The sequence below is a fragment of the Oncorhynchus keta genome, chromosome 23 (assembly GCF_023373465.1).
Source record: "Oncorhynchus keta strain PuntledgeMale-10-30-2019 chromosome 23, Oket_V2, whole genome shotgun sequence".
NCBI lineage: Eukaryota > Metazoa > Chordata > Actinopteri > Salmoniformes > Salmonidae > Oncorhynchus > Oncorhynchus keta.
In genome coordinates, this window is record NC_068443.1 from 20,498,043 (window position 1) to 20,510,783 (window position 12,741).

A 12,741-nucleotide genomic window follows, 5' to 3' on the forward strand; every position below is an offset into this window, starting at 1 on the left:
AGAGCATTGGTGGTTTACAAAATATTTACACACAAAATATAGACATAAAGACATGACAGATAGACAATGTTTTAAAAAGATGCTATATATAACATTTCCATGATGAGCAACATCTCAAAGTGCAACATTAGAAAGAATATCATATATCGAATATACCTCTAATGACCTGCACATGAGGATTGCAGTGGAAACTCATTTATAGAAATCATGTCACTGAGCTGATCCTGCCTTTGGAATTCTCATAAGGACATAGGAAGGAAAATGCTACTTCTGTCATGAAAGAATGAGCAACACATTCATTACACTCAGTGACAACTTGCCTGTTTTAAAACCTGGTTTGTTGGCTCTTCAGGAAATATAGTAGGCCAATATTAATGCTCACTATCTAAGGACATTTAATTTGAATATTTTCATTGTACAACAACAAAATCATTGATAAGAGACCAAAGAAAAAGGCTCTTTATTGCTATGGATTTATTTGAATGGCATGGTGTTTTCCCCCACCAGTATAACCAATTGAAAAATGACAAATAGACAAAGAAAATGTGTAACGTTTTGATAATAGCAGTTGTTTCAGAAATCATTGGTTTGGAAATCCGTGTAAGTTCCCACAAGCTATAAAGAAAATACATTCTTATTTGATTTAGAATTTCTGCTTTTGTGGAAGGCATTAGCTAACGTGGCAGTAGTGTTGGCATGCTATGGCAGGAAACAGACTTCAAAAAGGCTTCAAATCAGGACCCAAGAACGGTGCGGCCCTCATGGAGGAGGAAGCGCACCAACATCACTTTCCCAGATCACAGCAGGGAGCATCGCAGCTCTCTGCAGAGCAAGCGCTCAATAACCGTGTGGGTCTAGGGGTGTTTTAACAATGTTTAGCTCTATTTTCTCCATTTAGCATAAGCCTGTTGTCACATTTGGACAGCTTCTTCATAAATGAATGGTGTGATTCCTACAATTTTTTTCGGGACGGGCCTGAATGAGAAAATATGCGACACAACACAGTATTCGATGATACCGAGGTGGCCTGGCACCCACCAACCATGTGCACTGGACAGGCTCTTAGTGTAAATGTTTACAACCCCCCTCTGAGCTTGGAGCTGCTTGGAGTCACTTATCAGGCTAAATGGGATTTTAGCATTGCCATGTTAACAGTCAATGGCTTAGGATTGTGCTCAAACTACTTCCATTGATTCCACCAGTATTAGTTTAAGACTGCTAGCTCCCTCAAGCGTCTCTCAACACTAGCTATATTTACTATCACACCACATAGACTTGTCAATTCGATGGGCAAGTGATGATGTCATGCTTAAGGGTCCTGTCCCCTAACCCTTTGAATGGGCTTGATTATATCATCAAATTCATGAAAAGGTGTTTTTTATTTTATTCCTGGAAAACCATATAGGCCTTGTGCTGCTCCAAATGCATCAGATTAGAGCTATACCATACAAAATATTCAACATCTCAAGTAGTTGTGCAAGGTGAATAAGGAGCTAAAAATGGCTAGCAGGGAAGAAAGTGTTGTCTGTCTAAATAGACAGGTTGTTCTCTGTGTGTGGAGGAGCATCTGAAGACAGTGGCTGTCTAATACAGTATTTGTCGGCCGCAGGAGTAGGAATGAAAAGGAAAAGAAAATGACTGCAATGCAGGAACTTTAAGTTATTTATAGAACCATACAAGGAACTATACAATAAGGGTTGTGTTATTTGTAAAACCATCTGCAGTAATGTGCAACCTGTTTTTCCAGAAACATCCAAGAAAACATTTTAAAACGTGATATTAGAGATTGGAAAGCTACATGCATAATAACCAGAATGTTAGCTATGCAAAAAATAGTAGTAGCTTGTCATATTGAATTGATCTCATGAATTACCATCAGTGCAACAAGAACGATCTTGACTCTCAGCTCATGTATGAAACGACAATAATCATCAAAGATACTCCAAACTGTAAGAGGCAAGGGATAACCAACCACCCCTGCCTTGAAATGGCATAGTCAAAGGATTCTTTCCTCCAGGCATTTATTCACCTGTCATCATGCTATAGAAACACTTAATGTTGTAGAGAGTTATAGTGACATATCAAAAAGATTAAGTGAAGACAGGACACACAAAGAATGTCATATTTAGTGTTAGATTCTATCCTTTGTTACTCATCTCATTCAAGATCATACATACGTTGCATTAGATTTTTCCGCATCTTTGACACTATACATTAGATAGCGGGGCAGCAAATAAACAAGTATTGTTCACGGAGTAAATATGCACTTAAAATGGTGGATAAATGAATGGGAATGCATTATAACAATCTTATTTTTGGGAAATCAAAATGAAAAGAGTCTGTTGAAGAACACCCAGTGGCATCAAGAATGCTGAAATATCAAACCAAGGAGTGAATTGACTTAATGCCATCAAATTTCCCCCTATTCATGCTATAAGAATGGGGTTAGGGAAAGAGATTAGGTTATACATCTGCTGTCAGAGACTGTAGAGACCAAGCAGAGAACTTCACCGAAACAGAATGATGATCAAACAGACATGGCTCCTATCTTCTCCTTTATTGTCCCTTCTTCCCTTCTTTCATTCGACTACAGGCACAAACCCAGATTTAATTCCTGATGAAACGAGTGAGAAATATGAGGGAGTAAGCAGCAATATCTGGATCTGATATGTTCTACCCACCACATGAACCCCCCCTACACACACACACACACACAATGTCACTATTAGTAACACATTCACATAAATATGGATATTTTTTTATTCAAACATTTTCTGTGTTGTTAGTGTAAATCTACATCTGATGACATAGCTTTGTAGGTAATCACTACCGTAGAGATAATTCACCATAGAAAGCCTGAGGCTTTGGGGCTCCTGCACTCACTAGCAAGAGAGAGTGCGTAGGTTTGTAGTTGAGTAGCTATGCTGTGCCCTAAAGGCACATATGAGGCAAAGTTTGGTAAGTAACATTCTAACGTGTGGTTAACAAGATTTTTTTCTTAAGTGCAACAGAAAGTATTCAAAATTATAAATAATTGCATTTGAAGTGCTTCTCAAGTAATTTTCACATTCAGTTCAGAATTGTATGTAATCCTCTCAAATATAGAGTGAACTATTCCATTTGCAAATGAGAATAATTATTTGAATACCACAACACTGTAAATCCTATTGATTAGTGTGCATGACACTTTTTTCCATTTCCTCCTCCGAAACAAAACCGCAAAGAAGCCAGTAAACATTACAAATCTGTTGTGTTATTGGGGTAATCTGGCTGCTTAGTAACTGACAAGTAAATTAAATCAATACAAATAGTTTTGGAGTGTCTGAAAATAGACAGTGATTTAAACTGTAACTAACAGCCATGCATTTTCCAGCTGCAGTGGCAGTGTTGAGGAAATGACACCAGCTTTGATGGGTTGTATAGCTTTTGAGACGAGTCTCTTCATGTTGCTTGCAGTCCCATCATGGCATTGTTCGAAAGCTTGTTTACCTGCTGATAACATACACTGGTGGATTCAGGAGCACCGATCCAAAATCGGCTGCCAAAGTCACTCAAGTTTCATTGTACCGCAGGAGGAGAAGAATGAACTGTTTACGCAGAGGGGAATGCAAAATGCTAAATGTGAAATCAAACTATGGGACCAATAAGGAATCATAATAACTTTGCCAAGGTTTTATTTTTAGCCCCAGTTGCAATGCTAGCGTTCTGGAAAACTGTAAAAAAAAGGAAACTGCCTGTGTGCTCTGTAAGGCTAGGTTTGGGGGGGGGGGTTATATCATTTGTACAAAATGGACAATGAAATAGCAACATTTATGTTACTTGTGGATTCAGTTTTCAAGGTGAAATTACATTAAATCAAAGATTCAACCAAAAATAATTTCTAAATCATGCATCTCATTGGGTCTGTAGATGTTTCATTTTAGAGAAGAAGCTATGTTTGCAGGTCAGAGGCATCTTTTTGCTTTGTATATATAATAACGTGGTCCTCCTTGAGCCATGGCCCCAGCATTGGGCCCCACACCCATCCACAGGCAGGTATCCAGGGGGCCAGCAGGGCCCCAGACGGCCATCTATGGGGCCCAGGTGACCCTGTCTCTGGGGTTAGCAGGATTACCACTAAAGAGGGATGGGCAGAGAGGCTGAGGAGCCACTGAGTGCGAGTGTGCGAGGCTGGTGATGGCAGCTGTCAGTGGTTTGGAAGGAGAAGCCAGACAGATTGTGCGTTCTGTTGGTGCAGCCAGTTCGCCACCTGGCAGGCTTTTCCTTGTTAGAACTTCTTGCTGTTTCTGTTCTCGTCGTCAGAGAGATGGAGAGATGTTTCTTTCCCTCCTCTCTCCTCATTTGCGTTTTCATCTAGGGGGGAGATTTGGGATTTGTCAAACGGCTTAGAATGCTTTTGTATGAAATTATGGAAGATATGCACTCTACGTTCTAGATTAAGTAAGTAGGTTAATCAAGGGCACTATGTCACGTCACATCTACAGCTATAGAAGTATCCCATTGATTCCCACAATGACATTAGTGATTAGCTTTCCCATGCCCATAAAACACATTACCCATTATAGCTCATTATGACAGTAATTAATCAGACATGTAGCAAGCCAGACAGACAAAACATCAGTTTGATCATTTGAATATTGCCCTCGTCATGATATGTTATTAAGAGGCATTAATTACCATTAATTAATTAACATGTGCAATAATGTTTAATGATTAATTCAAGTTATCAGTCACCTCTCCCTCCAGGCATCTGATTGACAAGATAAAGTATAACACATAGATGTTTTTTTTTAAAGGCTAACAGCCTGATGCATCCCTTATTAGTTAGTCATTCCAACATGTACTGTATCACACCCAGAATCTAGCTGTCACTTCACCATTTCCTTCTATAATGCATATGTGCCTCACACCACACTCACGTCACAACAGCCACTGCCATCTCACAAGTTGATACAGAGGGATGTGATTCAGTTCCAGCTTTTTCTAGGGTTCAGAATCAAGATGTAGCCCACCAGTCATCGACTGTGAGATGTCTACAGAAGATGTATTGTAGACTCTAAATATGTCTACAGAATATGTATTGTAGACTCTAAATATGTCTACAGAAGATGTATTGTAGACTCACATGTTAATGTCAATTGAAGATGTATTGTAGACTCTAAATATGTCTACAGAAGATGTATTGTAGACTAAATATAATGTCAATAGAAGATGTATTGTAGACTCTAAATATGATGTCAATAGAAGATGTATTGTAGACTCTAAATATGTCTACAGAAGATGTATTGTAGACTCTAAATATGTCTGCAGAAGATGTATTGTAGACTCTAAATATGATGTCAATAGAAGATGTATTGTAGACTCTAAATGTCTACAGAAGATGTATTGTAGACTCTAAATATGATGTCAATAGAATATGTACTGTAGACTAAATATGATGTCAATAGAAGATGTATTGTAGACTCTAAATATGTCTACAGAAGATGTATTGTAGACTCTAAATATGTCTGCAGAAGATGTATTGTAGACTCTAAATATGATGTCAATAGAAGATGTATTGTAGACTCTAAATGTCTACAGAAGATGTATTGTAGACTCTAAATATGATGTCAATAGAATATGTACTGTAGACTAAATATGATGTCAATAGAAGATGTATTGTAGACTCTCAATATGATGTCAATAGAAGATGTATTGTAGATTCTAAATATGATGTCAATAAAATATGTATTGTAGACTAAATATGATGTCAATAGAAGATGTATTGTAGACTCTAAAAATGATGTCAACAGAAGTTCTAGGCTTTTTAGTTCAGTTTTAACACTGACTATGAAGTAACACGTGTCTTTCCAGTGGCTGAAGACCTCTACATCCACATACAGTTATGCCTCTTAAATTCCATAACCTCATACTTTAACAGTATGAGCTATAAGCATTGTGGGGTGTTTTAGGAGGTGGCACAGGTCAGAGGAAGTTCCCTCCAAACAGTCACAGTAGGCGGAGACCATCAGAAATCGACTTGGCATGTGTAAAGAAAAAATGTAACTAGGCAAGTCAGTTAAGAACAAATTCTTATTTACAATGATGTCCTACCGGGGAACAGTGGGTTACGTGCCTTGTACAGGGGCCGGGACAGAATGACAGTTTACTTTTTTTTTTATCTTGTCAGCTCGGGGATTCGATCCAGCAACCTGCTGGCCCAACGCTCTAACCACTAAGCTACCTGCCGTCCCAAAGTTTAACTGGTTTACAACCTTTCCCAACCGTTCCAGGGACCACCAAATCTCCGCCAAAAGAACCACTATTTGCGGAGTCCTGGATCTGGATATATATTTTTTTACATAAAATATCGTGGACGTCAATTTTAGCAGTGAACGTATTATTGTTATTATTCTAAACAGTTTGCATTGTGAAAACTATTTTAAAATAGCTTATACTACGATTAATAGTCGCAGCTGTCATTATTCAAAAAATAATAATAATGTTTTATCAACACTTTTTGCGGACCTGCTGCAGTACCCACAAGGACCACAGGTTGGTAACCACTGAACTAGAGATCCACCATCTTTGACACAGCATACCTTCGCAACACATAGGGGAGTGACATCAAAGGTAATTTATTGATCAGAAGTAAAAGATTTCATGAACAACTTACAATAAGCATGTTGGTTGGTGTGCTAGCTTAGAAAATATGCTATGAAAAGGGCACTTTACACCAGTTTGCAAGCGAGTTAATAGCTATATAACGTTAAGGAAATACGTTAAAAATGACAAACGTGTGTGGTTGAAGTCCACAATTTGTGAAGCTTAACTATAAGAAGTGAAAATATAACTTGTTAATTTGTAGTCTTCAATGTTTTTTTGTGACATGAGCTACAACTTTACAAAGCTAACTATACTACTTCTGAACACCACCAGAGGTAGCTACTGAAATCAAACTGTTGATAAAATTTATCCATCCTGTTTCTTTATTTGTTACAGCTATTTTCCAAGTGACCACCACAACTCATAGAGAGACTACAGGACAAACATGGCTGTGTCCCCAAAAAGAAGAATGAGGAGCAGAGGTAAAGTGTTAAAGCCAGCTGCTAAACTGAAAAGCTCACTGTCTGTTCAAATTGGGAGGGAGGGAAGATTTTTTGCAACAGAAGTTGCACTGTTGGCCTGTTGAGTGTGGTGTCAGCCGGTCCCAGACCCAGACCCAGTGGCCCTCACCGGGCTATGCTCTGCTGAAGGGAGGGAGAGTGGCTAATGGCTGGTCACAGCTCAGGACATGGCCTTGTTTGTTCATGGTCCCCCTTCTCTGAAAAGAGTTATGCTGTCTGCTTTGAATGGACAGCGTTTTTCTTTGTGTGCTCGATCAAAACAGAGGGGCAAAGTTAGTCAGCAAGTTGCATAGCTATCTGCATTCTAATTCTTCCAGCCTCTCTTGTTTCAAGTTTGGAAACAATGTTTGACACTGTGTTTGACTGGACTGGGATGCTGGAGGTAGGAGAGATTTGTTTACCTCCCCAATACTAGATAGAACTAGATTCTAATTCCGTAGTCAGCCACTTCTCAAATATATCTACTACAGTAGTGTACAGTAGCCTACAATCTTCATATAACCCTCAGAATATAATGCATACAAATGATGGTACAGTGAGTATAAGCTAAGTAGTTAAAATATTTATATGCTTTTAATTTTTTTTTATCTGATCTATTTTCTAACAAGGTATTTGCCTATGAATCCCTGACACTTTTGATATTACCTGAAGGCAAATTGTACAGATTTCTACAAGTTATTTACAACAACAGCCAAACCATTCCTCTGGAAACTAGGCTGCAGATCAAAGGATTGGTTTGATCTCTACTTAGCATATTTGTTTAACCTAGCCAGTGATTCTGAAAAGTGCACAAGCTTTTGCCGTGATATGCAGAGCACCCTTTATCTGTCTTTTTCTTGTGTTCGCTCTGGATTTAAGTACTTTCTGTATTTAAGAGACAACTGGATTTGCCAGCTTTTGAAATTGAGTTGCCCACTGCTAGCTGTCTTGGCACCCAGGGATAGATAACTAGGTACGTTCCACCGCTAATCCTGATCGGCCTTGTAATAGTATTTGTGGACTGTACAGCACTCAATTAGGGCATAATGTGCTTTTTAAAATTTCCTCTTAAGTTGGATTAAATTTGAAATCATGTGCAGTTTTTGCATATCTACTGTTTACTTTTTGAAGTATTGTTTTATAGCAGTTTTATTCAGGCAATGATGCTCTGCATACATAGATGCAAAATGTCAAGCAAAGAAACAATGTTCAAGTGCTCTAAAACAAAATGTGCCACGGCAATCAGGCCATTTTCTGGAAAGCTTAAGAGAATGCATATGCACACAATGCCCTAATTCTCTCTTACTTTGGGCATGGGGAAAGATGAGCACAGGTTTATTGAGAGCCAGAAAAGGGGGCACATAACTCACAAGAGGGATAAACCTGGGAAGTCATGCTGTAAATGTGTTTTACAGGAAACAATGAAAGGAGCAGACAAAGCGATTGTGGCAAAGTCCTTTGGAATATGGAAAAGCAGCTCTCAAAGGTCCAGGACCATGGAGAAGCCGGATGAGTCGTCCGAGGAGAGCAAGGAGAACCTTTCCAGATGCACCTGTGAGTCCCTGCGAAAAGGTATGGAACCAACAGCCGATGGAGGAAAAGTGCCTCTACCTTATTTCAAATAGTCATAGGCCTATGTCTCTCGGCTCATTTTTCTTGTAGCCATTTTAATTATTACTAGCAACATTGTTTTTCATTTGACTCTCCAGCTAGCCTGCTCTTTCCAGCCAGTGAACAAACAAACAAACAAACCACATTGTTGGGCAGGAGAATTCCTTTTGAGGGAAAGTGTGTCTCCAATGATACCACGCTGCCAGGAAAAAGACAAAGCAAAAAATAGCTAACACAAAAACAGTCACAGGTGCATGGGACTGAGAGAGAACCCAGTGAATGGTCACCGCAGTCCCCAGGAGGTCTTTCAGTGTAAGCCAGTGCAGTGGGTGGACTTCTGACAAGGACATTGGTGAGCAGCCAGGTGGAGTGTGTAACTGTGAATGCTCCTGTTTATTCTTTTCACATGCTAATGTACCTCCAATCTGACTTCTCTATGTGGCAAAAACTTTACTTTTAATTTACGTTTATCCCCACTAAATATTGTACTACACTTACAAATATAAACTCAACATGCAATGATTTCAAAGATTTTTCAAAGAGTTGCAGTTCATATAAGGAAATCAGTCAATTGAAATGTATTCATTTGACCCTAATGTATGTATTTCATATGACTGGAAATAGAGATATGTATCTGTTGGTCACAGATATCTTAAAAGGAAGTGGCGCTGTGGATCAGAAAACCAGTCAGTATCTGGTGTGACCTCCATTTGCCTCATGCAGTGCGACACATCTCCTTCGCGTAGAGTTGATCAGGATGTTGATTGTGGCCTGTGGAATGTTATCTCACTCCTCTTCAATGGCTGTGTTACGTTTCTGGATATTGGCGGGAACCGGAACGCTGTCGTACACGTCGATCCAGAGCATCCCAAACATGCTCAATCGGTGACATGTCTGATGAATATGCAGGCCATGGAAGAACTTGGACATTTTCAGCTTCCAGTAATTGTGTACAGATCCTTGTGACATGGGGCCGTGCATTATCATGCTAAAACATGAGGTGATGGCAGCAGATGAATGGCACAACAATGGGCCTCTGGATCTCGTCACGGTATCTCTTTGTATTCAAATTACCATTGATAAAATGCAATTGTGTTTGTTGTCTGTGGCTTATGCCTGCCCATACCATAACCCTACCATGGGGCTCTCTGTTCACAACGTTGACATCAGCAAACTGCTTGCCCACACAATGCCATACACGCTGTCTGCCATTTGCCCGGAACAGTTGAAATTGGGATTCATCCATGAAGAGCACACTTCTCCAGCGTGCCAGTGGCCATCGAAGGTAGGCATTTGTCAACTGAAGTTGGTTAAGACTGAACTGCAGTCAGGTCAGTACCCGGATGAGTACGACGAGCACCCTGAGACAGTTTCTGACAGTTTGTTCAGACATTTTTCGGTCATGCAAACCCACAGTTTCATCAGCTGTCCGGATGGCTCGTCTCAGACCATCCCGCATGTGAAGAAGCCGGATGTGGAGGACTTGGGCTGGCGTGGTTACGCGTGCGTCTGCAGTTTTGAGGCCCGTTGGACGTACCGCTAAATTCTCTAAAACAATGTTGTAAGCGGCTTATGGTAGAGAAATAAACATTCAAGTCTCTGGCAACAGCTTTGGTGGACATTCCTGCAGTCAGCATGGCAATTGCTCGCTCCCTCAACCTGAGACATCTGTGGCATTGTTGTATGACAAAACTGCACATTTTAGAGTAGCCTTTTATTGCCACCAGCACAAGGTGCACCTGTGTAATGATCATGCTGTTTAATCAGCTTCTATATGCTCCACCTGTCAGGTGGATGGATTATGTTGGCATAGGAGCAATGGTCACTAACAGGAATGTAAACAAACATTTGAAAGAAATAACATTTTTGTGCACATGGAACATTTCTGGGATCTTTTAGTTCAGCTCATGAAACATGGGACCAACACTTTACATGTTGCATTTCTATTTTTGTTTATATAAATGGTGCCTTCCTGTATTATACTTACGCAAAAATGCATATTCTATTCTTCTTAGCCATTTACTTTATGTTCGTATTTTGATATTTTATTATAACTTACTGCAAGTAAGCTTTTTGTTGGATAGTGTATACCATGTCTATCCTGCACATACAACTAATAAAGAATGCATCTTGAAACTTGAAAAACGTAAAACATACAGAAGCATTTTGATAACTCGTTTACATTCAATGTAATAATTCATGATATGCATTGAAATTGAATTAGTGTGCAGGATGGCAGTCCAGTGTTACATAAAGATTAACAGGCCTTTTTATTGGTACTGTAGGGTCTGACTTTCCATCCTTAATTGATGTAACTCTATTTTGTCCACAATTACAGTCGCATGTATTTGGCTTATCAGCATACACTGTTGGCACCAAATATTTGCAAAGGGTAGGTCAAATCAAATTGTATTAGTCACATGCACAGGTGTAGACCTTACAGTGAAATGCTTACTTACGAGCCCCTAACCAACAGTGCAGTTTCAAAAAAATATGGATAAAAGTAACAAGTAATTAAAGAGCAGCAGTAAAAAATAAAATAACAATATATACAGGGGGGTGCCGGTACAGAGTCAATGTACGGGGGCACCGGTTAGTTGAGGTAGTATGTATGTGGAGGTAGAGTTAAAGTGACTATGCATAGATGATAACAACAGCGATGCGGGTAGAAGTTGTTTAGAAGCCTTTTAGATCTACATTTGGCGCTCCGCTACTGTTTGCCATGCGGAAGCAGAGAGAACAGTCTATGACTACGGTGGATGGAGTCTGACAATTTTTAGGGCCTTCCTCTGACACTGCCTGGTATAGAGGTCCTGGATGGCAGGAAGCTTTGCCCCAGTGATGTGCTGGGCCGTTCACACTACCCTCTGTAGTGCCTTGCGGTCGGAGGCCGAGCAGTTGCCATACCAGGCAGTGATGCAACCAGTCAGGATCCTCTCGATGGTGCAGCTGTAGAACCTTTTGAGGATCTGAGGACCCATGCCAAATCTTTTCAGTCTCCTGAGAAGGAATAGGTTTTTGTCGTGCCCTCTTCACGACTGTCTTGGTGTGCTTGGACCATGTTAGTTTGTTGGTGATGTAGACACCAAGAAAATTGAAGCTCTCAGCCTGCTCCACTGCAGCCCTGTCGATGAGAATGGGGGGCGTGCTCGGTCCTCTTTTTCCTGTAGTTCACAATCATCTCCTTTGTCTTGATCACGTTGAGGGAGATAGGCTCCACATTCTGTTCACACGCACCACTATGTGGACAGTATGAACAGAGAAGTATGTGGATTATACGAATAAGATCATTCATTCCATCTAGGTCGATGGACCCACAATTCTGTCCACTTTACCAATACTCCACCTTGTTACTCTCACATAATTCCAACCTTACAGTAAATAGCTAACTTTAAAAGATATCATAAGCTTTCATCATAGTAAAAACATGTGCATATGTCTCTTTCAAATTCAGTTTCTGGAAAGGGATATATGGTTCCTCTGTACTAGAAACATTTCCATACCTTCTAGAGTGAACTATTAATAGCATCAAAGGCAGCATTAACATCTGCACCTCTAGCATATTTTCTGTATAACCAACCACCACAAATGACATGATGTGTTCCTAACCCAGCTCCAACCCTGAATTACTGTGTGCTCAGTGTAATTATAAAGGAGGATTGTTGTCAGGCTATAATGCAGAATGCCAGGTACACACTGGCGGTGTCTCCCATTCCCACAAACTCACAGAGCCGTAACTATGTAGCCTACAATATGTACCCTAATCTCTAAGGTCGGCAGTAATTAGTTTAGATTTCTCTCTCTTTCTTGTTGAAACCTGAAATCAGCCATTTGTCTGCTGATACAAATAAAACATGAGGGAAATGGAGAAAGCGCAATACTTTGGTGCCTGTTTAGGTCAGGGAGATCATTCAAGATTAAGTCGAAATTGGACGTCTATCCATTTCCTTATGTCGGGAAATGCCTTCAAAACTGTCAGTAGGGGAAACGGTGAGAGCTATTACGGTCAAGTAGGCTTGGGTGGTGTAGATGGCTGGAGGATGGG

General features: G+C 40.0%; 1 protein-coding gene across 2 annotated transcripts in view; it reads left to right on the forward strand.

Annotated features, from left to right (window-relative positions):
• Positions 1 to 6,081: 6,081 nt before the first annotated feature.
• Positions 6,082 to 12,741, forward strand: part of LOC118401970 (suppression of tumorigenicity 18 protein-like) — a 64,276-nt gene continuing 57,616 nt past the window's right edge. The window contains exons 1-3 of one of the 2 annotated variants that reach the window (XM_035799704.2): positions 6,082 to 6,612; positions 6,982 to 7,067; positions 8,501 to 8,657. In XM_035799704.2, coding sequence (XP_035655597.1) covers positions 8,507 to 8,657 — 151 coding nt within the window. In that variant the 5' untranslated portion in view covers positions 6,082 to 6,612; positions 6,982 to 7,067; positions 8,501 to 8,506. Of the gene's footprint in view, positions 6,613 to 6,981; positions 7,068 to 7,612; positions 8,059 to 8,500; positions 8,658 to 12,741 lie in introns of those variants that run through there. The other variant, XM_035799705.2, reaches the window with a different exon arrangement.